The following is a 24,215-nucleotide window of genomic DNA, read 5'->3' as shown; positions in this document are numbered from 1 at the left end:
TGAGGAAATAGAAAATCTCTACCTCAGGGAAAGTTGAGTTTATGCTCCCCTATATTCTTCCCAAATCAAACACACGTGCTATTAAATGGACAACGAAGTTTCATCCAGTGATTAGACTGAATCCAACCATTCACCAAACAAAGACTGAGAATGATGGGCTTCTGGGTGCTGAAAATGTGGACTAAAGCCAAAAGCAACCTCCCTAAAGTCACTGGAGTGGCACTTGAATGGCACCTTACCTGGCAGCGACACCTGCTACAGATGAAATCTGATTGAATGATGGTGTGTCAGCTACACAGGTCAGCATGCTCCATGGTGACAGCACATAGTGTGTGACTTTCCCAAGTCTGAGTGTGTCTTCTGGATGGACATTGCTGGCTGCTTACTGCCATTCACGTTCTTCTCACAGCTGTAGATCCAGTAGTCACACAGGAATAAATGAAGGTCATTTACAGCATCTACTTCCAAGGGTACAAGTAAGGTTCAGAAAGATTTGCTGCAATGCACATCTGACTGTGCAGAAATAATAGATACAGAGAATTCAGCAGAGCCGGTAAGGGACTTTGGCTCCTTCCCTTTTACCTTAAAATGGTCTCTCTGCTCTGTTACCCTCTGCTATCAGCTCAGATGGCAATAGCAAAGGGCAGCCTGAAGTCACGCTGTGCCATAAGGAAGAAAATATGCCAGGCTCTCAGGAGACCAGGAACTGATGAAGAGTGTCTGCACTGTTCACCCTCAGCTGCATTTCCAAATTGCATGCTTCCCTCATCCTCGGTTCTTAGCAAGTGTGACATGACCCATCAAAACCAGAGCAGTGGGATTCTATAATGCTGTCAGAAAATATCTTCTAGCTTTTTGGTCACTTTAGCAGAGGAAATGGCCTTGATTTGGGAAGCTTTCAGTACAATTTGCTTGTAGTACATTTTCTATGTTTTCTCGTCAGAAGGAAATGTAGCCATTTACAGAGTGATAGCAGCATCACAAAGTACATCATTCGTTATTTATTTGTGAAATGTATATACAGGAGCACACAGCAGGTAACTTTTCATCATAAGTCACTTGCTTTGCACAGCTGGTATTTAAATCCCTTTAGAATCATAGCATCAACCAGGTTGGAAAAAACATTTAAGATCATCAAGTCCAACTGTTACCTGTTACCCCAGGACTGCTAAGTTGCACAGAGTGGAGTGTTACCTATAACTCAAAAGCATTGGATGAAGCACTATGGTAATAAAGGAATGAAAAAAGAGGGGAAACAGTGTGGGGTGATAGGGAACCATGTGCCTCACCACACTGACAGCAATGCTGGCAGTACCCATGTGTTGCCCAGAAGGGTCTAAGCTTTCTAACTGAACTACTTAGCATAGCAGACCAACATCCTCCTGTTTCTTCTTCAGTGACTTGTCTCAATGTGCTTTAACATCAGTCTCAGAAAGAAAATAAAGGAAGAGCCTCAGAGCAAGATTGTGTAATTCTTCACGTGGCAGCAAAAAACAGGAAGCTCCAGTCCTACATTCAAAGCAGAAGAGCAGCTTGAAGAAGTGCTCATTGAGGATCAGATGACCTTTCTGGAACTGAAGATTTCTTTCTTGAAACATTTCTGTAACTACTGTTATACAGATAGCCTGGAGTAAACTACTAGTAGGATACAAGTTTCTCTCCCTTTCTGTTAAACAAGATCTGAGGTTTCAAGGTTTGCTTTAAGTAGCTAATTCCGAGTGACTGGCTTGAGCAGAAGTCACTCGACGAGGACTGCACACCCTAGGACAAAGGCACACAAAATCATTCATGACATCTGGAAAGCCATTCGTTCACCCCTTTTGTGCTAAACTTTCTTCATTATGCCCCCAGTGATTCACAATCTAAATAGTCCCTCATTTTTCTGCTGCAACCTTGAGAAGCATCCTAATTCTAAAGCGTTTTCTATAAAATGGGTAATATATTAGTATTTTGAATGCAGCAGCTATGACAGGAAGTTTTTTGATGTCCAGTGTGCCTCCTCTGTGCTTTTCTACTTGGTTACATACATTAGATGGATCAGATGGCACTCCTTATGAAGGATTACACCACAATACAGTATATGACATTTGTCCAAAGGGCTCTTAAATTGAAAACTATGGGAAACTTGGTCAAGCCACCACTAGGACCTAACACGGATGTCACTCTGATTCATAGTAGCTTGAATTAATCCTTCAGCAAAACACACTTCTGGATTTGCAGACTACATTAGTAGCAACATGCTTAGTCCTTGCTAAGAACGAATCTAGCTCCTACTAAATAGATCGCTAGCTCACTAGAAGACAGCATGATCTGATCATAGGTGCCATGCACCCACTTGACTCCCTATCATTACAGCACAGCATAGCAGGTGCTTGGTAGCTAATTGTGGTGAGCTCCTGTGTCACAGAAATGAGTTGAGATCTCTTATGTATGGAATTTGTAGCCAAGAAAGTTATTTTCTGACCATATAAGCAAACACAAATGACACGGGTGTGGGTTTTTCCTCTGGCTATGTAGCTTTCTGTGAGGTCCTGAGGATGATGTGTACTCCAGGTTTCACCTTGTGATAAGCCCAGGCTCTTTTTAACTCACTTATAAACGAACCACAGAGCAATGGGGAATGACGACAGACTACCCTGGCACAGCAACACCAGTTAACGTGGACAGCTTCCATCACTTCATTCATTGGTGTAAGCCAAGCATTTTGACCAGGTTCAGAAAAACCAGGTTACATTTGGGAGACACAAACACCTTCTCAGTTTCAGCTATGCAATTTTGCTCCATTCTATTCTGTTCAGTTTCATCCCATTTCCCAACATCAGAGTGAAACAGAGTAAAACTAAATAGGACACGGGAAAAAAACCCTCCCCAAACCAAGAGAAAACATTTCCAAACCCAGTATGACTTTATAGAAACTGTGTTTCCTTTCAGCAGAGCTGCTGCCCCTCGACACTGCAAGTACTTATGCTTTTCAATTTATTACAATTGGAGCTTTATTGCTTTGCTACCTCCTCATGTGTATGGACAATCTTACAAACCAAATCATCAGTGCTGACAGGTTTCTTTCTAAATTCAATTATCAGTTCAGTTGCACACTGACGGTTCAAAGGAAGGGAATATATGCCATGGGCTGCTAATCCAAAGGTGTCTTTACAATCCCTCTTTATTTCAGTCAAAAACCTAATGGGTGAAACAAACCTGCAACTATTCAAGTAAACAGCCAAGACCTCATTAGTTTAAACATCACTTACAGATTCTGACAGCACCACTTGCTGAGTAACATCGGATTCATTTTAAGCGTTGAGGATAGTAAACTCTAAGGTTAAAGTGCTGAATAAATAAGTTGCAGGCTACAACTTGCTTTTGATCACCTTCTTACCACTTCTCCCTTCTCAAAATATTTATTCAAATTATTTAATAACACAAAAAGCAGCTAAAAGTTTCCTGTATGCAGCAGCTTGTAGCATGTTAACTGCTGGCTAAATCCAGCAAGGATCTAGAATGGATAAATCTAAGGTTAAGGAAAACATCTATTCGTAGCACTTGTATATAACTTGTGTTCTGAGTTGAATGGCCTTTGAAATACTTCAGGAATGTGATGATTTCTACTCTATTTGGCTACTAAGCTTGGTTCTAACTTCAGCTTATTTTTATGAACAGTTGATGATAAACTTCTCCAAATATAGATGCTACATTTTCATAATCAGAATCAAAGACAAGCAAGGCAGTAATTCAAGCACCATCATAAAGCTAATTCGGGAAGAGAATAGGAGGCATCCTACTCCGGGGTATTTTCAGCCTTTGCTACCTTTCTTTAGCTAAGTTAAAGAAAGAAAAAAAGTTGGATTTTGAGAAAGAGTTGCACTATAAAAGCCAATACTTCAGAAGAGGCTTGGATTTTTTGCAGAACTCGGGCAGACACATCTACAGCAAAACACTAACTGCTTGCAAATAATGTTTGCCAACTGCATCTTAAGACACTCCAGGGACGCATAGTCAGGGAAGCTGAGCAACCAGTTGCTCAGTAACATGAAGATGAAACATCTCAGGTGTTTAAACACAGCACTAAGCAATGAAAGTGAGAATTCACTGTGCTGGCTTTGAAAACAAGCTCGGTCACAGCTGCAGGATGAACTCAAGTGACTTGCTTCCTTTCAGATGAACATCAAAAGGACAGAGGCTTTCCCTTTAGAGGTTGTCCTGTTGCACTCAGTATTACCTTTAAATGAGATCCATTAAGAGTTTTCATGTTCTTCAGGCTAAAAGCTAGATGTCATCTGTCCTGCCAAAGATGCAAAGCAAGTACTGCTTGCCCTCAAGAACCAATTTCTACACTGATAATCTTGACAGGGTAGAAGACTGGCTACAGGGATCCTGCCTGAGTCCTCAGACAGATAATGAAACCAGTTTTAATCATTCACTCTGTGTGTTCAATCCATATCTCATCATCTATTGGCAATAAATGTTCTACACACTCTGTAATAGGAAGCAATAAAGTTGAACTACTACATGTTGAACCCACTCAAACAACCGCTGATTTCAGACATTATATGGATTTCGTCAATAAAGGAGAATTACAGCACAAGACTAGAAACAGGCTGTTTTGCTGAGGAGGGAGATAGTGCCTAACCCTGTAAATCCTCTTACTCCTCCGGACCAACCCAATGGGTCAGCTTGAAGTTTTCTGATGGATAGTTTATCATAGTGTTTGACTACCGAAGTAGAAAGGCTTATGTCGTACAGCTACAGCTGAGAATTTATCATAGCACTGGGAGGTTTCACTGCACAAGAATTCCTGCACAGATGACCAACCCTCAGGTTTAGGACTTCTACATGCCATTTTATGCCCTCAGTCTTAATTTCACTCAAAGTATTCCTTAACATCTAAACTCTATTCCTATTCAAACAGGAAAGCCTTCCCTCACATCACAGCTGCCATCCTTCTCTTTCCTCAGATTACAGCAATAAATGAAGCTTACACTGGAAAAAAAAAATAAAAATCAGGATTTAGATTCCTTTGTCCAGCTGCTGAAATGACTCAGGAGCACCTTATTCTTCTGGGTTTAAAAATACCATGTTGTTTTACTGCAGTCCATCACATCATGTAACATAGGTGAAACAGCAGTTTATAGGCACTACGCAACAGTGCAGTCTGAAAACGCAGTTCCTAAACCCTGAGTGTTTTGTAATTGCCTTCCTTACGTATTTGCTTTCGCTGAAGTTAACTTCACTTGGAATGAGTCCTGTATTGTTGACCTCAGTGTTTCAGTCATAAAAATCCAAGAGATACTAGTTTAGTTTCACTGTTTAAGCAGAAGAAGGCAAAAGCAAAGGCGATTTTAAATGGCACATGAGAACAATGAAGCACAAGGCTGAATAGGACTCAGCATCTTTTGTTTTATAAAGGTGCCTCATCTGGTCTTCACACTAAATATTACAGTTTACACAATTACCAGAAGTGTGATACTGAATTGTAATTGTGCCCACTGTACTGAAGAAACTGCACTCAAAGCTGGCAGCATTTCAGATTCTAACAGACAAACCTGTATGATCCAATATTACCAGAATGCAACAGAAACTGTTTTCAGGTACTGAGGTATTCCAGTCCTCTGCCTAAATTATTTCAAGGCCATCACATTTTTAAAAATGAACATACTTGAGTTACAGATTTATTGATTAAGATCTCACAAATGGAAGAACAACTTTGCTGCAAGCTAAGAAACCTCAAACTTCCATTTTCTGGTTCAAGTTGCAGTGATAACCATGTTAACATAATGTTAACTCCTTTGTGTAAAATGTTGTGTTATTTAAACCAAAATTCTTTCCTTTGGAATTGAGAGCAAACTACTGAGAGGACAAGAAATTTGTATCAATAATGATACACCCAACTCAAGAATTCCCATGTTTATTTCCCCACAATCATATATAGCATTTTTTTACTTCAATATTTTTCCATTACTAAATTTTGTCATCTTAACATTAGATCACAATAATTATTTGGGTTTAAGACCAGTTCAAAGAAAGGGACAGTGTAATATCCCTCAACATCAGCTGAAAAGAGTGTCTGGCCATGTACTCACTAACAGCCTACTCATCCGGTGAGGAACATTTACTAATGTACATCTGAAGAGGGGCTCTTCATTAGGGACTGTAGCGACAAGACAAGGGGAAACGGGTTAAAACTTACACACGGAAAGGTCAGGTTAGATACAAGGAAGAAGTTCTTTACTGTGTGGGTAGTGAGCCACTGCCACAGGGTGCCCAAGGATGCTGTGAATGTCCCATCCCTGGTAGTGTTCAAGGCCAGGTTGGGTAGAGTCTTGGGTGACACTGGTATAGTGTGAGGTCCCTGACCATGGCACGGGGTTGGAACAAGATGATCTTAAGGTCCTTTCCAACCCAAACCACTCTATGATTCTATGACCTTTGAACCTTAGCTTTCAAATGTTTCTTCCTTCTACCGGTATTTGAGCTTCACTCTTGATTACCAGGATTTAGAAACTTAGAACAAGAGAAAGAATTCTGAGCTGCCTTCCAAGTTCACTTTGCCTGTAAACACGTATTTGACATTTTCTGTTATTTCACATACTGCTGCAGTGATATGCCAAATAAAAAGGAGGTCTGGTTTAATTATCAGGGTTCAGCTTCCATCACATCTGCTGTGGCAACTGTATTAAACTTCAGTGTAATAGCTAGAAGAGCAGAAATGCAGCATCCATCAGAAACATGAGAACAATTTCCATGTTTTAATTTTTTATTTAACCACGTAAGTACATTTCAACGGTTGGCATAAACTTCATAAAAATACAGTTCCTTTTTGTGCTGTAACACTAAGTCACAATGTTTATATAAAGATTTCCTCCCCCCGCTTCCTTTAATTCAATTAACATTTTAAAAAGTGACTTCCCAAAAGCCCTTTTTGTGATAGGTTCCTTATAGAAATGTTTCCAAAATCTATTCTGTAAAAGTTAAAAAGCTAATGCATTTTCAGCCATTCTCCCTTGCCCTCTCAATAAAACAGATCTCTAAAAAAATAAGAAGTCTTAGAATACTCATCAGTTGTTACACTACTACTTTATCATAGGATCCCATTTAATTGATACTGATACAGGCGTGATGGATGCTATTCCTATAGCACCTAATATTGCTAGATGCTAGTAGGGCTAAAAAGACCAGTCACACCAATAGCTGATGTCTGAACCAAACAAAAAGAAGTGAAAACAAAACCAAGACATGAATGATACACAGAGAAACACTTGACTTTAGAAGCAGAATGACACTTACTGTGATACTTCTCAATGGCAATAAACACACACAAATTCTACCAAGTCAGTTACAGGACTGGGTACCTCGGAAAGTGAATCCTCTATTACCTAGAATATTGGTGTGACACCAAGATGACAGGAAAACTGCACAACCAGTCTAATAGAGTTGGAGCAATTATACCCACACAACTGACTACACCCACACCACAAAGTGGGTTAAATTTCATTCCTCTTTAATGCTGATGATAAAATCCAGGTAGGACCTATTACACAGGGAAAGAAAATAGGGTATGAATTTTGAAGGTAATTTCTCATCAAGTTAGGCGCTGAAGGTCTAGTTAAGGCAGTGAAGGATTTATTTTAGAATCTTTCTAAGGCTATGACAGATTTTTCCTGAATAAAGCATTTTCCCTTAAAAATGTCATGTATGTTATGCCAGCTTATTCTGAATGCATACGAATGCTAAAAATCCTTGGACACTGAGAAGCTAAACTATTGCTCACTGCAAATATTACCCTTATTAGTCATCTTTTTTAATATCAGTAAGATTCCAAGAACATGCACCTAAATAATGAAGTTTCAAGTCTGCCTACAAACTTTTCTCCATTTCAAAAGCAAGCTTAAAAGCATTTAAGTGATCAAAAATGACGAATGTTCTTAATCCTCTCAAAGAAAACATGTATTTCTCTCAGACATGACTAGTGAAACTACGTGACTTTTAAGAGAATTTCTGGTATCACCTTGTCCAGAAGGGAGACGGGTAATGCAAGCGACATGAGAAATGTGATGCCAGATGCTATAGCACCATTCCTTTGTTCCTAGCTGCTAGCACCAAAGCTTTAAACAAACCTGCTTTGCTAAGACATTCTGACAGTCCCATTTCACAACAGCATTGGTTTTGAGAATGGAGTTACTTTCCATAGCTACTTTTAACTCTTTTTGGATCAGTGTTAAATAAAATGTGCAAACATATAATCATTTGCATAGCAAATCTCAAGGGACTGACCCTGAAATAGAAATCCAAACTGTTAGGTTTAAGATATTTCTATAATCAGAATTCACTTAAAATGGTAAAAAGAAAAAAAAAATACACATTTTTCCATTTTAAGTAGTAGAAAAGGTATTTCTGATTTAGAATTCTTATAGTTACTACTTTAAAAAGCTGAAAGACTGGTGGCTCTTTGCAATGAAATGTTATTCCCTTGGAATCTTTAAGACTCTGTAGTTGCTGTTTTCAAATACTGTGAAGAAATATGGCCTGGAATCCTTGCTCATAAGGGTACATAAAGGAACTCTGCCGCTATTAGCAGGATCTTCAACATCCCAAATTTCAGGCATACTGCAGCCAGGCCTGGAAAACAGGTGAATAAGAAAAGAAAAATGAAGAAATGACATCAAAACCCATACAGTTTGGGAAAAAAAAATAAAAAGTCTGCTTTTGTGGTGATAAAATTATTAAGAATCAATGTGGAGGAGGAAGCTCATAAACCAACTCAAATTATACAATATACATTAACCAGAACCCTTAAAACCTCCTTTAAAATGGAGGGTGATGCTCACACTCAGTATTTCTAAAGAAAACTCAGGAAATAAAACCACCTTCAGAAACAGTAGTGACTCTGTTTTTAGCCAACATCAATTCCCTGCAGAGTTACCTTTCAAAGGTAGAACTGCTGAGTATTTCCTAATTTTGCCAAAGATAACAGCAAAGAAGTAGAACAGATTCTAAATGCAAACAAAATAAAATCAAAAATCCAAAGTAATCATGTTCTAAAGGACAAAAAGCAAAAGGTAGGGTTGGGGAGGAACAGAGCTTTTCCTTAAGGACAGCTTAAATGTGACAAAATTTGCAGTGACATGCAATGGTCATAATATTTTGGTGCTGGAGCTGTCTTTTATACTGCACCTTTTATTCACACTAGGCTTTCATTATGCACACACACACATCAGTTCTTGCCATCACAGCATAATGACTTGTTTCCTTTGTGAATCTCTTCTGCATTTTACACTGAAGTGTAAAACTACATGCAGCATGGCTTTGAGCTGCACACAAAGACCACAGGGTTGCTAATGTGGGTAAGTTAATTATACTTATTAAGGACAAAATGTGTTTTGGACACTTTAATAAAGCACAGATCAACATTGCAAAGCTCTAGTGAATCTTGGACTATGTATTTGAGCAGCACCTCATTCTTGTTAGACAGAGATGACTCACTTTTTTCTGCTTACACACAATGACTCTTCCAGAATGTAGTAATTTGCTCCTAGCTTTATCAATTCTCTTTTTACATCTTTTGCAGGTTTTCGACTGTACATGGAATACACTACTTTAGTTCTGGCCCTTCAAAAAGAGAAATACAGAAGTTAGCTAGCAACACAGCATGAAAATGGAAGCTCTAACTTTATGCTGGGCAGGAAGGCTTTTCATTTCACAAGACAACTAGGCTAAAAAAAAGTTTAAATTAATAATGCCATCTGCTTTAACATGATAATTTCTTCACAAATATGATTCCAAGAACAATGTATACAGCCCTTTGATTTTATTTTTTTTTTTTTTTTTACGTAGCAGGAGACAACTTTGTAACAAGATCCATAGTTACTGTGAACAGAAAATGTAAAAATGTTAAAGGAATGCATTCCCCATATAATATTCAAGGTTAGGAATGACCTTGCTTGGACTGGAGGTGATCAGAAGAAGTCATCTGCCCAGAATCTCCACAAAAGGTCAGATTTATCACCCTTGTTTGGACATTTTTAAATGCAGAGTGCAAGCCCTGATGTCTGCCTATGCCAAATCAAGCAAAATCATCACTTACAAACACTGATCCTGTTTGTATTACCCAACTATATCTGCCTTTGATTGTGCAATGCACGACACTGTTGACTCCTGGTCATTTTCTGATACTGTCTCATCTCTACTTTATTTTCCCCAAACATGCCCTGTCCTGTATTTTTTACATAGAATATTTCAGTTGGAAGGGACCTACAGTGATCATCTAGTCCAACTGCCTTATCAGTTCAGAGCTAACCAGAAGACAAAACCAGTTAATGCCAGAGACAGAACTAAGGACCTAAGGCACGTAAAACTAACCCTCTCCTTTATTCCTCTCTATCCTTTTTTCTTGTTGCATTTTTGGTTTTGGTTTTGTTTGTTGTTGCTTTTAACTAATTTTATGAAATTACCAAAAAATAATGCTATGATAAAAAATATTTAACAAAAGAAATTGATGAGCTTTTCAAATAAATCTGTTTAAATTTAGAAAATAAAGTACAAAACTCAGTAATTATATCACAAAATTTCAGTTTCAACTCATCTTAATAATTCAATAATTATATATTGCAATGAAAAAAATGACAACTAAGCACAGAAGCCTGGAAGGAGTAATTCAACAGCCTATCTTGAGGAAAAAAAAAAAAAGGCAAGTCTGTCTGCAATGTCAGCAGTAACTAGAATGGAGAAAGGATGTAACAGTACACATTAATTTCAGTTCCATAATTATAACCTGATATTTTTTGCTGGTAGGTTGGAAGCCATATCTATCCTACAGTATATCCTTTCTGATAAGCCCAAATCCTGAAGAAACACTGCATGGTTTTTTTTTTCAATCTGACTAAAATCACAAATAAAATTCTATGGGGTTTGAATAAATCTTACAATACAACATGAAAACATTCCTACTGTACATCAAAATTAAGAGAGTGAATAGCAAATGAAAAGAAATCCTCAACTTCAAAATTTACCTTAATCCTGCATCTTCATAGTGAGGATGATTTACAATAGGACGAAGTGTAGACAATTTAACACTTGCCATGGTGGGCATTGCTCCTGCAAAAACCGCATCTGAAACACAGAATGAACGGCATGTTTGAAATGAAGAATCAAGCAGCAAAAGCAGAGAAGCAACATTCAATATCTTAACAGTAATTCTGTAGAAAAAGCAAACCATTAAAAGGGTAGGGTACTCATTAGATAATTAAACTTCTAAAAGAACAGAGATTTAATACATCTCTTTTTCTTGAATGGGTAGAGTAACGTATTCATTATGACAGTAAATGGGGAACATCATACATTATTCAACCATTGTCATGTCATACCTTGTCTGGTATTGACTTTTATCCACTCTAAAAGTTCCTCCTGTGGCAAATTGCTAAATTCTCCCATGATGTTCCACTGAGTTTGAAGGTTTGCTGATCCCTCTATAGCCATCAATGCTAAAATAGCAAAGACCAACGTTTTGGGCTGGATTTTACAGAAGAGCCATCCAAACAACTGAAATGCAAGCATCAATTAATTCTAGACAACAATTCTGCAATGTTGTATGTAGCACAGCTCATTTTTATTTCTCTATAAGAAACCTAACATATATTACAATATGAAACATCTCTGCTATTGCTTCTCCGCAAACTTCAGTGAGATCTCGTAAGTATTCATATTTACTAAGCGTAGGGCATCATATTTGTAATTCTAAATACCAAAAAGACAATGTAGCTTTTAAAGTTGTATTTTATATGTCAAATTCTGCAAGTAAAGATTATTCAATAATGCTAACTGCACTTTTACAGTTTTTATCTCCTATTTATATCAAGAGTTCCTACCTGTAGTATATGGATTAGAGATTGTACTACAAATTTCCAAAAACATCAGAAAAGCAGACTTTGGGGATATAAGGTTAATGTTGCTTTATAGCCTACTCTTCCATTTCTTGAACTGAAAAAGGTGTCCCTTGCTTTTTTTGCTAAAGATAGTTTGCTGGAGGCTCTGAGCAAATACTCATAAATATGTGAAATGAGTAGTTAATTACAAAGGCAGTAAAAGCTATAAAGAGCTGTGAAAACACAGTGCAAACAATCAAACAGTGTTTGCATAAAATCAATAGTCAATAAAAAACTTGCAACGGTACAGAAGTGTAAATACAGTAAAATCTAGTCAATGGCTCCCTATGCACAAGCTGAATACACAGCATTTCAAACCCTATAATAATGCAATTGGACAAACTGCATAAAAAATGACATTTGCTTTATTTGGGGAGAGCGGCAAACAGAACTTGTGCAACCACATTTTTGAACAAGCAATATAATCTGGTTTATTTCTAACTGGTACACTCAGATTCAGCAATTACACACACAGAAATTTGCTTTCAGATATATATCTGGGTAATATTATAAGTAGTGAGATAGCTATAGGATTAAAAACAGACCTTACCTGTTTTGAACACACCAAGGAAGCCATAACACATAGATGTGGCGTCAAAAACAGTTTCAGTCTCATGATTAAAATAGCTAGGACACTGTATGCCAACAGCTGCAGTGCATGGTACACCAGCTGCAAAAAAACCCCAACAAACACACAGAAACAGAATATTTGCATACTTTTCATTTGTGTAAGGACAAACATTAACAATAAACCCAAAAGAAGCCAAAGAAACGGCTAGCTACACAAAAGAGCCTAAAACATAAGCAGGCAATAACATATGTAACATTTCTTGTATAAACTCTTTATAGAGGCAAACAGACCTTGCCATTTAATACCTAAAATACCTAAGTATGGAATGAAAGAAGCAAATAAAATCATCCTTGGTAATCACACAATCACAAGCAGCTTTCTTTAGTGTTTTCAGAAACAGTTAAACAGCATCAGAGATGTCACCACTCTTAACACTGAACTTAGAACTTCCACAAGTGCTGTGGTAAATCAGAGATAAAAGCACTGATTGCAAAAATGGCTCTGATTATCACATTTTGAATGACATGATACTCCCATAGCACAAACCACAAATAAACTGCTGCTAAGAACATTTTACATTGTCCTTGTTCACTTAATTGCAAATAAAGAAGCCACATAAGAGATCTACCATTCAATTATATTTCACAGAATCCTAGGGATGGCTTGGAAGGGATCTTTAAAGGTCATCTAGTCCAACCTCCCTGCCATGGGCGGGGACACCTTCCACTAGACCAGGTTGCTCTAAGGCCGGTCCAATCTAGCCTTGAACACTTCCAGGGATGGGGCAGCCAAAGCTTCTCTGGGCACACTGTGCCAGTGTCTCACTATCCTCATCGTAACAAATATTTTTGTTGTATCTAGTCTAAATCTACCCTCTGATAGTTTAAAACAATTATGCTTTGTCCTAGCAAAACAGGTCCTGTTACAAAAGTCTATCCCTATCTTTCTTATAAGCCCCCTTTGAGTACTGAAAGATAGCAGTAAGTTCCCCCTCTCTTCCCCATGCTGAACCAGCCCAGCTCTCTCAGCCTGTCTCCAGAGCAGAGTTGCTCCAGCCCTCATAGCGTCTCCATGAGCTCCTCCAGACCTGCTTCAACAGGTCCATGTCTTTCCTGTGCTGAGGACTCCAGAGCTGGATGCAGTACATTTTTTGGCATAATTTTATCAAAAGAACCACGTGTAGAATCCTTTTCACTACGGCATGTCTTGAAACAGAATTTTAACACCTGTCATGTGAAACCCTGGTAAAGGAATCAACCTCCTTCTTAGTCTATACTGGGAAAATTAGAAGTCCAGTCTAACTTCAACATCTTTCTGTATTGCCACAGCAAAAGCCCAAGACCCCTCTCTTGCACTGGCACCCCACCATTAACTAGTATATTTATTTTTGTTCAATATTCCAGAGTTATTCTGGTGACATACCAGACCCAGAGGTAATAAAAGATACTAGTAACTTAGCTTCAAATAAACCACGTATCAGCATCAGGCTACTGCAATCTGTATTTCAATACTGGAATATCTGCATTAACACACAAATGAAATTGTGTAGAAAAAGAATCTTACCTCACCCTGGTTAAAACGTTCCTCTCTGAATGAAAAACAGAAAACCACATTATTTATGTACTACAGAAGCCCTGGTTTTACTTTGAAGTCGTCTATAGTGGCTCTAGACGACTAAACTAATCCAGTAAGCATAAATCAGTGCCTGCACAGATTATGTTTTTCCCCTCTATAACAAGCTTTGAAATATATTGCAAATCAGTTAACTGTCTTCCTCAATACCTGTATCTATTTGGAAAAATTTGGAAAACAAATTAATTTTAGCAGCTTCTTAATTAATTCCATTCATTATTTTATCTATAGAAAAGCTTATTTAGAAAATTAAATCTCAGCAGCATAAAACAGGCAGAGCACTGGTACCAAAAGTAGTCACTTATTTACACAGGTACTATATAGATTGATTCTGGATTCTCAGAAGGAAATACAAATGTGAAGAGTCAAAATCAAGTATACTTGTTCTTCAAAAACCTGTGTGAAGACAGGATGCTGAATCCTGCTCCCATCTGTGGAAATTTTGGTAACAGTCAATAGACAATAGAAAGCAGAAATCACCTAAATGGTCAGTGATATATCAGGGAAATGACAACATTCAGTCAGGCAAACTGATTGCTCTTGATCACAGCACCAACAGATGATGCCAAATGGCTGTGACAGGTAGAGCATGGATTACAGATAGCTAGAAAATAAAACAGATACGGTTGGCATCCCTTCCTAAAAATGAAACTCAGGTATCTTTATAACCTGGAAAGAAAAAAAAAATCAATGGGGAAGAATTTTCATTCACTAATTATAGGAGAAAAGCAAATAGGCACATAAATAAATACTGCTTTAGGAAGAGAGCAGAAAAAGCATTACATAGAAAATCTGGGGAGAAGAGGGTTAAGATGTCTAAAACTAAGTTAAGCAGCTAAACTTACTTTTAGACATCCTATAAGAAATACTACATAGAGTATATACAAATCATTCAGTGACAGAACTATACATAATTTACCTTCCAAAAAGGACCAACATAATGTGGAATTATGAATTATTTATCAGACAGTGAATCAAACTTCCAACAGTTAATTCAGTTTTACATTGAAAAAGACCACATTTACCTTTCACATTGGCTTGCCTGAGATAAGGACCACATAAGATGCTTAATTGCCTGAAGAAAACAAGAGCCAACAACAAGTATGAATAAACTTTCAAAAGCATTCTAAAGCTTCTGACGCATTTTCAACATTTGCTACATTAAATTACACCTGAGTAATCTCATTTGGAAGATAATGGCGAGATAAAAGGCATGCAATGTTTTAGTTGAAACTTCTTTTTGAGGATGTTTAATTAGCCAGGCGGTTAGCAGTTATCCCATCTGTTCCTGTATAAACTGTAAGCTGTTTTTACACAGATTATACATAATCAAATTTACAAAAACAGTTATAAACTTCAGTTACAGCACTCATCAGCTTAAGTGACAAAATTCTGGGGGGCACTTAACATCAAAGCAAGCTTTACCACTGACTCAGGGCTGAACCTCTGTAGAAATTTATGTAAAGAGAAACAGAAATTTAAGTAGATATTTTTGAAACCCTGCATTTTATCCAACTGCATTGGGTTTACATGGTAAGGTTTTGGTAGCAGAGGGGCTGCAGGGGTGGCTTCTGTGTGTCAGAGCCAGCTTCAAAACAGATCTGCTAATGGCCAAAGCTGAGTTCATCAGTTGATGCTGGTGGTTTTCTGTTGATCACACATTTAAGAAAAGAAAAAAAATACTGTGCAGCAGCTTTATGAGACAGCAGTGGGAAAAATGGGAGAGAAACATCCCTGAAGACACCAAGGTCAATGACAGAGGTCCAGGTGCCAGAGCAGAGTTTCCCTGCATCTTTTGGAGACCACAGTGACATAGGTTTTCTCCCTATAGCCCATGGAGGACCACGCTGGAGCAGATGACCACCCTGCAGCTTGTGGAGGACCACATGCCAGAGCAGGTGGACATGCCCTGAAGGAAGCTGAAACCCATGGAGAGCCCAGCTCCTGGAATGAATTGCAGCTCCTGGCAGGAATTGCAGCTCTTGGAGAGGAGCCCACACAGGAGCAGGTTTTCTGGCAGGAGCAGCAACTTGTGAGGGACCCACATTGGAGCAGTCTGTTCCTGAAGAACTGTACCCTATGGAAAGCACCCTTGCTGGAGCAGTTCTTCAAAGACTTGCAACCTGTGTGGAAGGGGCCCACTGAGCCTGGGAAGAAGGGGGTGGGGATGAAGGGAAGCTGGTTTATGTTTGGTTTTTGTTTTTCAGAATCCTAATCTATTTTTAACTGACAATAAATTAAATTAATTTTCCCCAATTCAAGTCTGTCTTGCTCATGACATTAAATCAGTGAGTGATCTCCCTGTCATTTTTCAAGTTGTTTTTTTTCCCCTGAGGATGAGGCTTGGAAGGCACCCAGCCACCACGTTAACTTCTTCCCATCTCAAAGTATGTAATGATCCCTTCAAAGCAATCAGAAAAGTAAACTCAAGGTAAAGATGATTCATTAAATCAATCACTTACTTACCCTTTTGATGATTACCCCCAAAACCACCAGAACAACTGGCAATAGCAGAGTCTTTGTGTACCTTACTGGAGTCTATGATGGAAATAAACTGCATTAATTGCTTTCCATTCACCTATAATTACTTTAATGGTAATTTTAAAGAAAACTATATAGAATTCTTCCTTCAGTAATACGTAAAATTAAATATTCAGCAAGAACTTAAAGAAATTCAAACTCCACCCGGCAATCACACCAGAGATCATAATACTAATAATACTAAGGTCATTGGCAAATTATTCCCAGTTCTCTGGCAAGCCATTCAAAGACTGAAAAGCAGTTGTATCTCATCTGAATTTGAGTGCTATGTGTTGAAATTTAGACTGCTTATAGGTTATGCCTATCTAGATACTGATGAACTAAGAAAAGCCTACCAACATTAAGAAACTAGGATGCTTTTCTGTAATCTAAAACTACCACACAAGATCTTTGCAGCTCTCAGTTCATTTTCAATATACTCAAAACCAGCTGTCAACAGCCACATAAAATCTGAAGTAACCTTTCATATATTCCTGAGCAAGCGCTTCTTTCATTCAAACAAGCACACTTCTTGGATCCAAAAATCAAAACTTGGTTTTGGTTTTACTTCATTTAAAGAAAATCAAACCAGTTAAATTTAGCTTATGTCCATTAATTTGTCTAATTTCATGATGAAGTACTTGAACTTATGATGGCAGTAGGAGGTTACGGCTCTCAGATGCTTTAAGTTATGACTTAAGATAGAACAAGAAGTTCCCTCTTCCATAATCATCTATTTGATCTAATTACCTCTTTTTCCATGAAGTCAAACTCTGCAGCACAAGTATACATTAATGTATCAAAATCCTTGTAGCCAATAAATTTAGATTTTAATATGTTTCCTATATGAGCCTGTTAGGATATACAGGTGGGGGGAAAAAAGAAAGAAAAAAAGATGTAGTAAGCAAAACCTGACCTATTTTCCACAACAAAGTACTTTAAATATATATGAGAAACATTTTTAATTAGAACAGAAGTTTGTGCCATTTACAACATTATTATAGGAACACCAAAAAACTATTAAATGACATCTTTGAGTGTAACACAGGTTGGACTGTGTTAAGTAAAAAGGAGAAAAACAGCAGAAAAAGGCTGTTACCATTACAACTGGGTTCAACAGTAATTATGCATACTCCTATTTTAAGGTATGAGCTTCCCATCTTTTGCCCCTGATGCATATCTGTACACAGGCTTTTAACAGTAGCATCTGACAATAAACAGGCTGAAGTGAGCAAGCAGCCCTAGTTACAACAAGCAATTCAAAAGCATCTTAAAAATTAGCTTCAGAGGAAAGTGAACTAAGAAATTGAGTAAATAAATAAAGGTGTAGGTAGAAGATATCCAAAACAAAGCTCTCTAAATCCGGATTTAAAAACAAACACACCAGAGTGTTTACTAACACATGACTAAAAACATTTGTCTTTATACAAACTGTGGTAATAACATCTAAAAGTAATAATATATAGCAAATGAGAAAGGAAATATGCAATCCTTCTCCCATTTATGCAAAACAAATCTTGGGATTTCAGGAAAGTTTATCAGTAAGATGCCAATTCAGAGTTAAACAGTTTTTGGAAGATACCAAACGGATACTCGGATAACTTACATCGTCAGCTATTCCAAACGCTAAGGAAGTTAGGGATTTCAAGGTGACTGTCCCAAATAACCAGGCACATCCTTCAATGACCTTAAAAAGAATATATATATATATTCAGAATGAAATGAACATGTCTCAATAAACTTCTAAAAAACATTCCCTTTTTTAAAAGGCTCATTAAATTTAGCTACTAGTTACAAATTCCCCTATGTTATCACCAATAAACACAATCATTCCTAACCAATTACACTCCCCAAACTTCAGTACTCTGGGGTGTTTTAATGGTTTATTTGTATTTTCTATTACAGATGAAATAATGTTGTGCAACTAATTTATATTATGGCTATACTGCTGCACACAGCATTGTAGCAGAGGTGGTACCACAGCTAAACTTTAAGGAGGGGCAGCCTAACTCAATTCTATTTCACACACACCAGCGTGTAGGGATTACTTCTCACAATAGCCTCTCCATATTAGCAGGCTGTACTACTCTGGTCATTCAAATCTCCGGAGGAATTTGTTGATTTATAGTACCTCCTCAAGATAATCTCAAGTTAGAATTTGAAGAAAGTATAAAGCAAGTATGCACAGTTACTACTAAACCAGAAGTTATTCCTGTATTTCACTAAAACAAAAAGCCATATTCTGAAATTCAAAATATAGGAAATTCCTTACCCATACATAGACTTCTCTTCTGCTGCTTTTCAAGACTTTTGGACTCAATTCAAGAATTCCCTAATAATAAAATCAATGTACATTTTCAGGTATCATATAGTAACAAGATATTCCAGTACCCTGGATGAGAGGCTTTTTTCTATTTGTTGTACCACACAGCCATTTATTAACCCCCCCTACGTAATTAATACAAACTAAATATGAATATATAATATCATGATTTCACCCTGCACTGGCAAAATACACTAAGATAAAATCTCATACAGCAGTTAATATGGAATCAAATCAAAGCCGATTGGAAACTGAATTTTGTCTGCTGCTACAGCCCAAGCTTCTTGGAAAGGCAACAAGAATCAGAAATGGAGATGATCTGCAGCATGCTAATCTAGATCTGTCCACACAATCTTATCTCCTATTTCCTATGTACATAAATTCCCTAAGAGAACCTATAGGAAACTGAAAGAGGTTGAGAGTTGCTATTCCTACTTAAGGAAAAATTAAGGTAATGAATTATTAGATGAGGAGCCTTCAGTGAGTAATTTCACTAACAGGGCAGTATGACTCAGCAGTTTTGTATAGTCTTAAACCAGTTTTCATCATTTGTCCTACATTTCTGGTTTCACAATCAGTAAAGAAGCATTTAAACTTGGCCTTGCTTATGTTCTTGTCTCCCAGTTACTCTGGTCAAGAATACGTATATGACAAATTTCATATTTTTATAAAAAGAGGAGAAATATAATAACAAGAGAACTGAGCCTGAAGCAGTTCTGTAGCCAGGCTGAGAGAACTGGGCTGGTTCAGCCTGGAGAAGAGAAGGCTCCTTAAGGGGGGACCTTAGAGCAGCTCCAGTGCCTAAAGGGGCTACGAGAAACCTGGACATGGGCTTTGGACAAGGGCCTGTAGGGACAGGACAAGGGGGAATGGCTTTAACCTGACAGAGGGGAGATTGAGATGAGCTCTTGGGCAGAAGTTCTTCCTTGTGAGGGTGCTGAGGCGCTGGCACAGAGTGCCCAGGGAAGCTGTGGCTGCCCCATCCCTGGCAGTGTTCAAGGCCAGGTTGGAACACAGGGGCTTGGAGCAAGCTGCTCTAGTGGAAGGTGTCCCTGTCCATGGCATGGGGCTGGAACTGGATGAGCTTTAAGGTCCCTTCCAACACAAGCCATTCCATGACTAACATTAACTTAAATTTCTCTTATGAAGAGGTCTTGGTATAAAAACATGTTTTTTAAAATTAGTATTTACCCATTCATAAAGTATCTTGTAAGTATAATTCTGTTTCACATGTGAAAGATTTCTCAACTATCTGGTAATGCAGCAGTTTCACATTTTACATCAACACATACATAACAGTACAGCGCCACAGTCTTAGTGTGTTAAATGATTTTTTTTCTTAACTTACCCAGATAACTACTAAAGATGCAGCATAATATGATGTCAATAACATTGAATTACCAAACATCAGAATAAAACACACTACAAGAGCTACCTGAAAGAAAATAAAAATAATTAGATTTAAAATAGAAAAGGTTAGAATTGCCCAAGTAGAACATTTACCCTGTATCAACAGCTTTCAATTTAAAGACACCTACTTCACAGCAAGTGCAAGCCTGATACTCCAGTGTACAGAGTTGCTCCGTAGAAAATTATTATAAGGACTTCATGGCAACAGGTAGCCAAGTGTAGATTATTATGCTAAATTATATTTTAGAAGTACTTAAGAGACAAAAAGACTTGATCATAAGACTAGCTCACCTTATGTGAACAGTTTTGAAGTTATTCCTAACATACTCAGTAAATTACTGTATTATTTCTCCATCCTGTTTGTTATCTTTCGGAATCCTGGCCAAACACAGAAATTGTGAATAAAATGTTTGTTGTCTTCTTTCTTCCAAACCGAGAAGTATATATTTAACGTATATTCTTCACCAAAGGCAAGGAAGCAGCACTCTGATTATATGCACTTAATCATGAGTTTGAAAGTCAAGGCTGGTATACAACTTTTATCTGTCATCCTGATCTCCTACTGTGCTTTCTTTTAACAGAAAGCAAGCTGAATTACATTTTCTATCGTAGAGAGCAAAATCAATGATCAATCTGTCTTCTATACAGAGGAATAAAGAAAAAGAATGTAGTTGCTTTTAAAACATGCAAGCTTTTCTCTTCCTCTCCTCATATAGGCTTTCATTTTCCACACAAAAGGAGGGGCGAGTGCAAAAACTAAAACCACCACAAAACACAGACTGGTAGCATACACAGCCTCATTAAGCTTTCTCTGTGATATAACCTAACTGCCTAGCTACCTGAAAAGTGGATTTTTATGACAGTTTGGCACCAAAAATACAATACAGCTATTGACATAAGCAGAAAAGCTTAAGTATTTCATCCTGCTTCTGTCAGAAGATTATTAAACTAAGATGATCATTTGCAAATTTTCTTGGCAAATCTAACTGAGAACAAGTATTTGGTGTTCCAGGTTTATAGCAGAAAGACAGAACTTGCCATTTCCTTTATTTTATCATTTCCTACATTTCAAAATACATTTGAAAACATATGAAATACAATTTAGCTCAAAGCTTTTCTGTGGTAAACATTCTCTTTTTGCTGAGCTTGCAAATAATCTCATTTTAAACAACAAAACTTGTAGCAAAACTTGTGATTATCTTAACCTTAAACCTGAAAATCAGATAATTATGAAGAAACTTGCATACTTTTTACTTATCTTCCCCTGCTTTCTCACCCATTTATGAAAAAACAGTTTTCCCTCAGACCAATAGTTTATATTTTTTGTCCTCCTTTCTAAACATCTCCTCAGCCACAATGTCTCTGAATGGTCAAGACCACAGTAGTCTTCCAAGTCCAATTTTAGTTGGGGTTCTTCATCCCCAGTGATAAAGAGTGTATTCTCTAATTTTGACTTAATAACACCTTATTATCTTCTTTCTGCTAACTTACGGCCTGAGAAAAGCTGCCTTTTCTACCTTTTATTGCTCACGCTTAATTATTTGGTCTGTTTTCTAGTGTGTTGCTTGAGACAGTATCTTCAAGTCCATGAACAGAGACAGAAAGGAGAGAAAAATATTTCTACACATCTTTTAAGTTGGCAGGCTTTCTGGAGTTCAAAAATTCCTGTGGACCACAGGGATCCTAGTTTCTGACACTGTGATATAAATATGCATAAGATCAAGTATTCGGATATAGGCCCCTCCATCTCTTGTTATTGTATCTTTTCAACCACCTTGCAACTAAGGAAAACACTGTAGACAAACAGGGTCTTTTGGTGTTCTGACCTATTTGAGGGGGTTTAAGTTTTTTAAAAAGCATTACCATATGAGCAGCGAGTATCTTCTGTAATTTGCAGGAGTCAATATAACCCATAATACACACAGCAAATAATGAAGCTATCTAGAATCAAAAGTGAAAGAGAAGTTAAAAACAATCTGCAGTGGTATACACATTCATACAAAAATGAAAGATTATTGAAACAATCATTAACTATTCATACTGAAAAGAGATTACTCAAAGAATCATTAACTTTTTTTGATACTTTTTTGCTAAGTACTTATAAAAACCTAAGTCACCAAAACACAGCATTAGCACATCATCTTTCACCCTTAGATATAAAAAAGCCAACCAACCAACCAAAACTCCCCAAACAACCAAAAGAACCTTTCATCAACATTTTTTAGCCTTTTCAGCAAAGTGTAGGAATATCCATAATTTGGTGCTGAGAAAAATGAGATTCATTGATTAGACAGCTTAGTTGTTGTGAATGCTCCATCCCTGGCAGTGTTCAAGGCCAGGCTGGAAGGGGTCTTGGCTGACATGGTTTAGTGTGTGGTGTCCCTGCCCACAGCACGGGAGTTGGAACTCAATGATCTTAAGGTCCTTTCCAAACCTAACTACTCTATGATTCTACTAAAAGCCACCTGGGAAATTAAGGACATTATGAACCTGTAATTTCAAATTTTAGGCTCAGCATTTGAACACGTTACAGTGATAATTTTCTCACAATATTTTACAGAATTTAATGGCTTCCTCTTCTGCAGTTAGAAAACTTTCATACCGCAGCATATATTGATTGTCCAAGGCTGTCAACTCAAGCCAGGCAACATCCAAGTAAGACAGACAAATGAAAAGGGATGGAGACACAGACAGATTTCAATCAACGGGCTACATTTCAATCAGTCTGAACACTAAGAAAGTGTGCTATATGACAGTATCCTTCAGTGCACATTAGCATTTGTGGTATTTCAACACTTGCTAAAGTTATCTCAACTGTTTAAGCTCTCAGACAGTAATATTATGCCACGATTGACAGGCTCATCAAAATTAAATAGGAAATCATGCAAAATCATGCCAGATATTACATGCCATGCAAACATTGCTCCATTTAAAAATTTAGAATAGCCTAAAGAGATCCAAGATCAATGCCTTTTTTATTTCTGTACTTCAATATACTAAGTTTGCTCTTGTTCTGCACTTGTTCTAATACACTGATCTCAGGCTGGTGGCTGCTTTTAAGGGAAAAGTAAATTTTCTGCTCCTAAAAACAGAATGCTGAGTGGTGTAAATGGTAATTTCTTAAGTTTTAAACTAGAAAAATATTAATGTGCTAAATGGTGTGAATCTTCTCCGAGAGCAAAAATGAAATCTGGCTAAAAGGAAAGCATCCATATAGTTGTGAATCCAGTGGCTGGCTGTCCGTAACAGTCAATTTGCCTAGATAAAACAAAGAGGTGAATATAATCTTACCTGTGTTAGGAGGACAAACTGAGCAAACTGCCAGGGAAGCATGAAAAAGATATTAGAAACACACAGTGCAATCAAGCTTCCCGTATTAATATTCGGAATCCTTGGGAAAAAGAGACAGAACAGGCATCAGTAAGTAAAATTACACAGGTGTTTGCACACTATTGAAAAGTACAATTGAGACTGCAACAAAACCAAAGTTACCTTGGAACTTAGCTAGCAATTGCAATCAACCACAAATAACACTGCTCAAGTAAATTTAATATCCATTCTCCATCAGTTTCTAAAAATAATAGTTCTGATGCTTAATGTTTCTTAACCATTAAGTCCCTCGTTACCAAACAAGCCTTCTCCTGGCAGCATGCAATACAGCAGGCCAACCTATGTCACTTGCAGCCATCCACCTACAGGCATGTCACCATCATTCCCATTTCAGCTGGGATCATAACTGTTCTCAGAACAGTCTGCATTTGAAAGCAGTTTCACTCCTCTGTTTCCCATTTCTTTCATATTTATGTATTTTTTTTTGGCATCTTTTACAAAGCCTCAAGAT

General features: G+C 37.5%; 1 protein-coding gene across 3 annotated transcripts in view; it reads right to left on the bottom strand.

The window, feature by feature from the left end:
- Positions 1–6,736: 6,736 nt before the first annotated feature.
- The window catches only part of DPY19L1 (dpy-19 like C-mannosyltransferase 1), a 42,183-nt gene continuing 24,704 nt past the window's right edge, over positions 6,737–24,215 (bottom strand). For 2 of the 3 annotated variants that reach the window (XM_065665802.1, XM_065665804.1), the window contains exons 10-23: positions 23,666–23,765; positions 22,238–22,315; positions 20,313–20,399; positions 18,914–18,973; positions 18,248–18,328; positions 17,392–17,493; positions 16,588–16,659; positions 15,147–15,196; positions 14,053–14,077; positions 12,469–12,588; positions 11,361–11,535; positions 11,007–11,106; positions 9,481–9,606; positions 6,737–8,616 (exon numbers count right to left, since the gene is read on the bottom strand). In XM_065665802.1, the coding sequence (XP_065521874.1) occupies positions 8,460–8,616; positions 9,481–9,606; positions 11,007–11,106; positions 11,361–11,535; positions 12,469–12,588; positions 14,053–14,077; positions 15,147–15,196; positions 16,588–16,659; positions 17,392–17,493; positions 18,248–18,328; positions 18,914–18,973; positions 20,313–20,399; positions 22,238–22,315; positions 23,666–23,765 (1,333 nt within the window). In that variant the 3' untranslated portion in view covers positions 6,737–8,459. The remainder of the gene's footprint in view (positions 8,617–9,480; positions 9,607–11,006; positions 11,107–11,360; positions 11,536–12,468; positions 12,589–14,052; positions 14,078–15,146; positions 15,197–16,587; positions 16,660–17,391; positions 17,494–18,247; positions 18,329–18,913; positions 18,974–20,312; positions 20,400–22,237; positions 22,316–23,665; positions 23,766–24,215) is intronic. The other variant, XM_065665803.1, reaches the window with a different exon arrangement.

The sequence above is a fragment of the Lathamus discolor genome, chromosome 2 (genome assembly GCF_037157495.1).
Source record: "Lathamus discolor isolate bLatDis1 chromosome 2, bLatDis1.hap1, whole genome shotgun sequence".
Taxonomy (NCBI): domain Eukaryota; kingdom Metazoa; phylum Chordata; class Aves; order Psittaciformes; family Psittacidae; genus Lathamus; species Lathamus discolor.
This window is presented reverse-complemented; position numbering and strand designations above follow the sequence as displayed.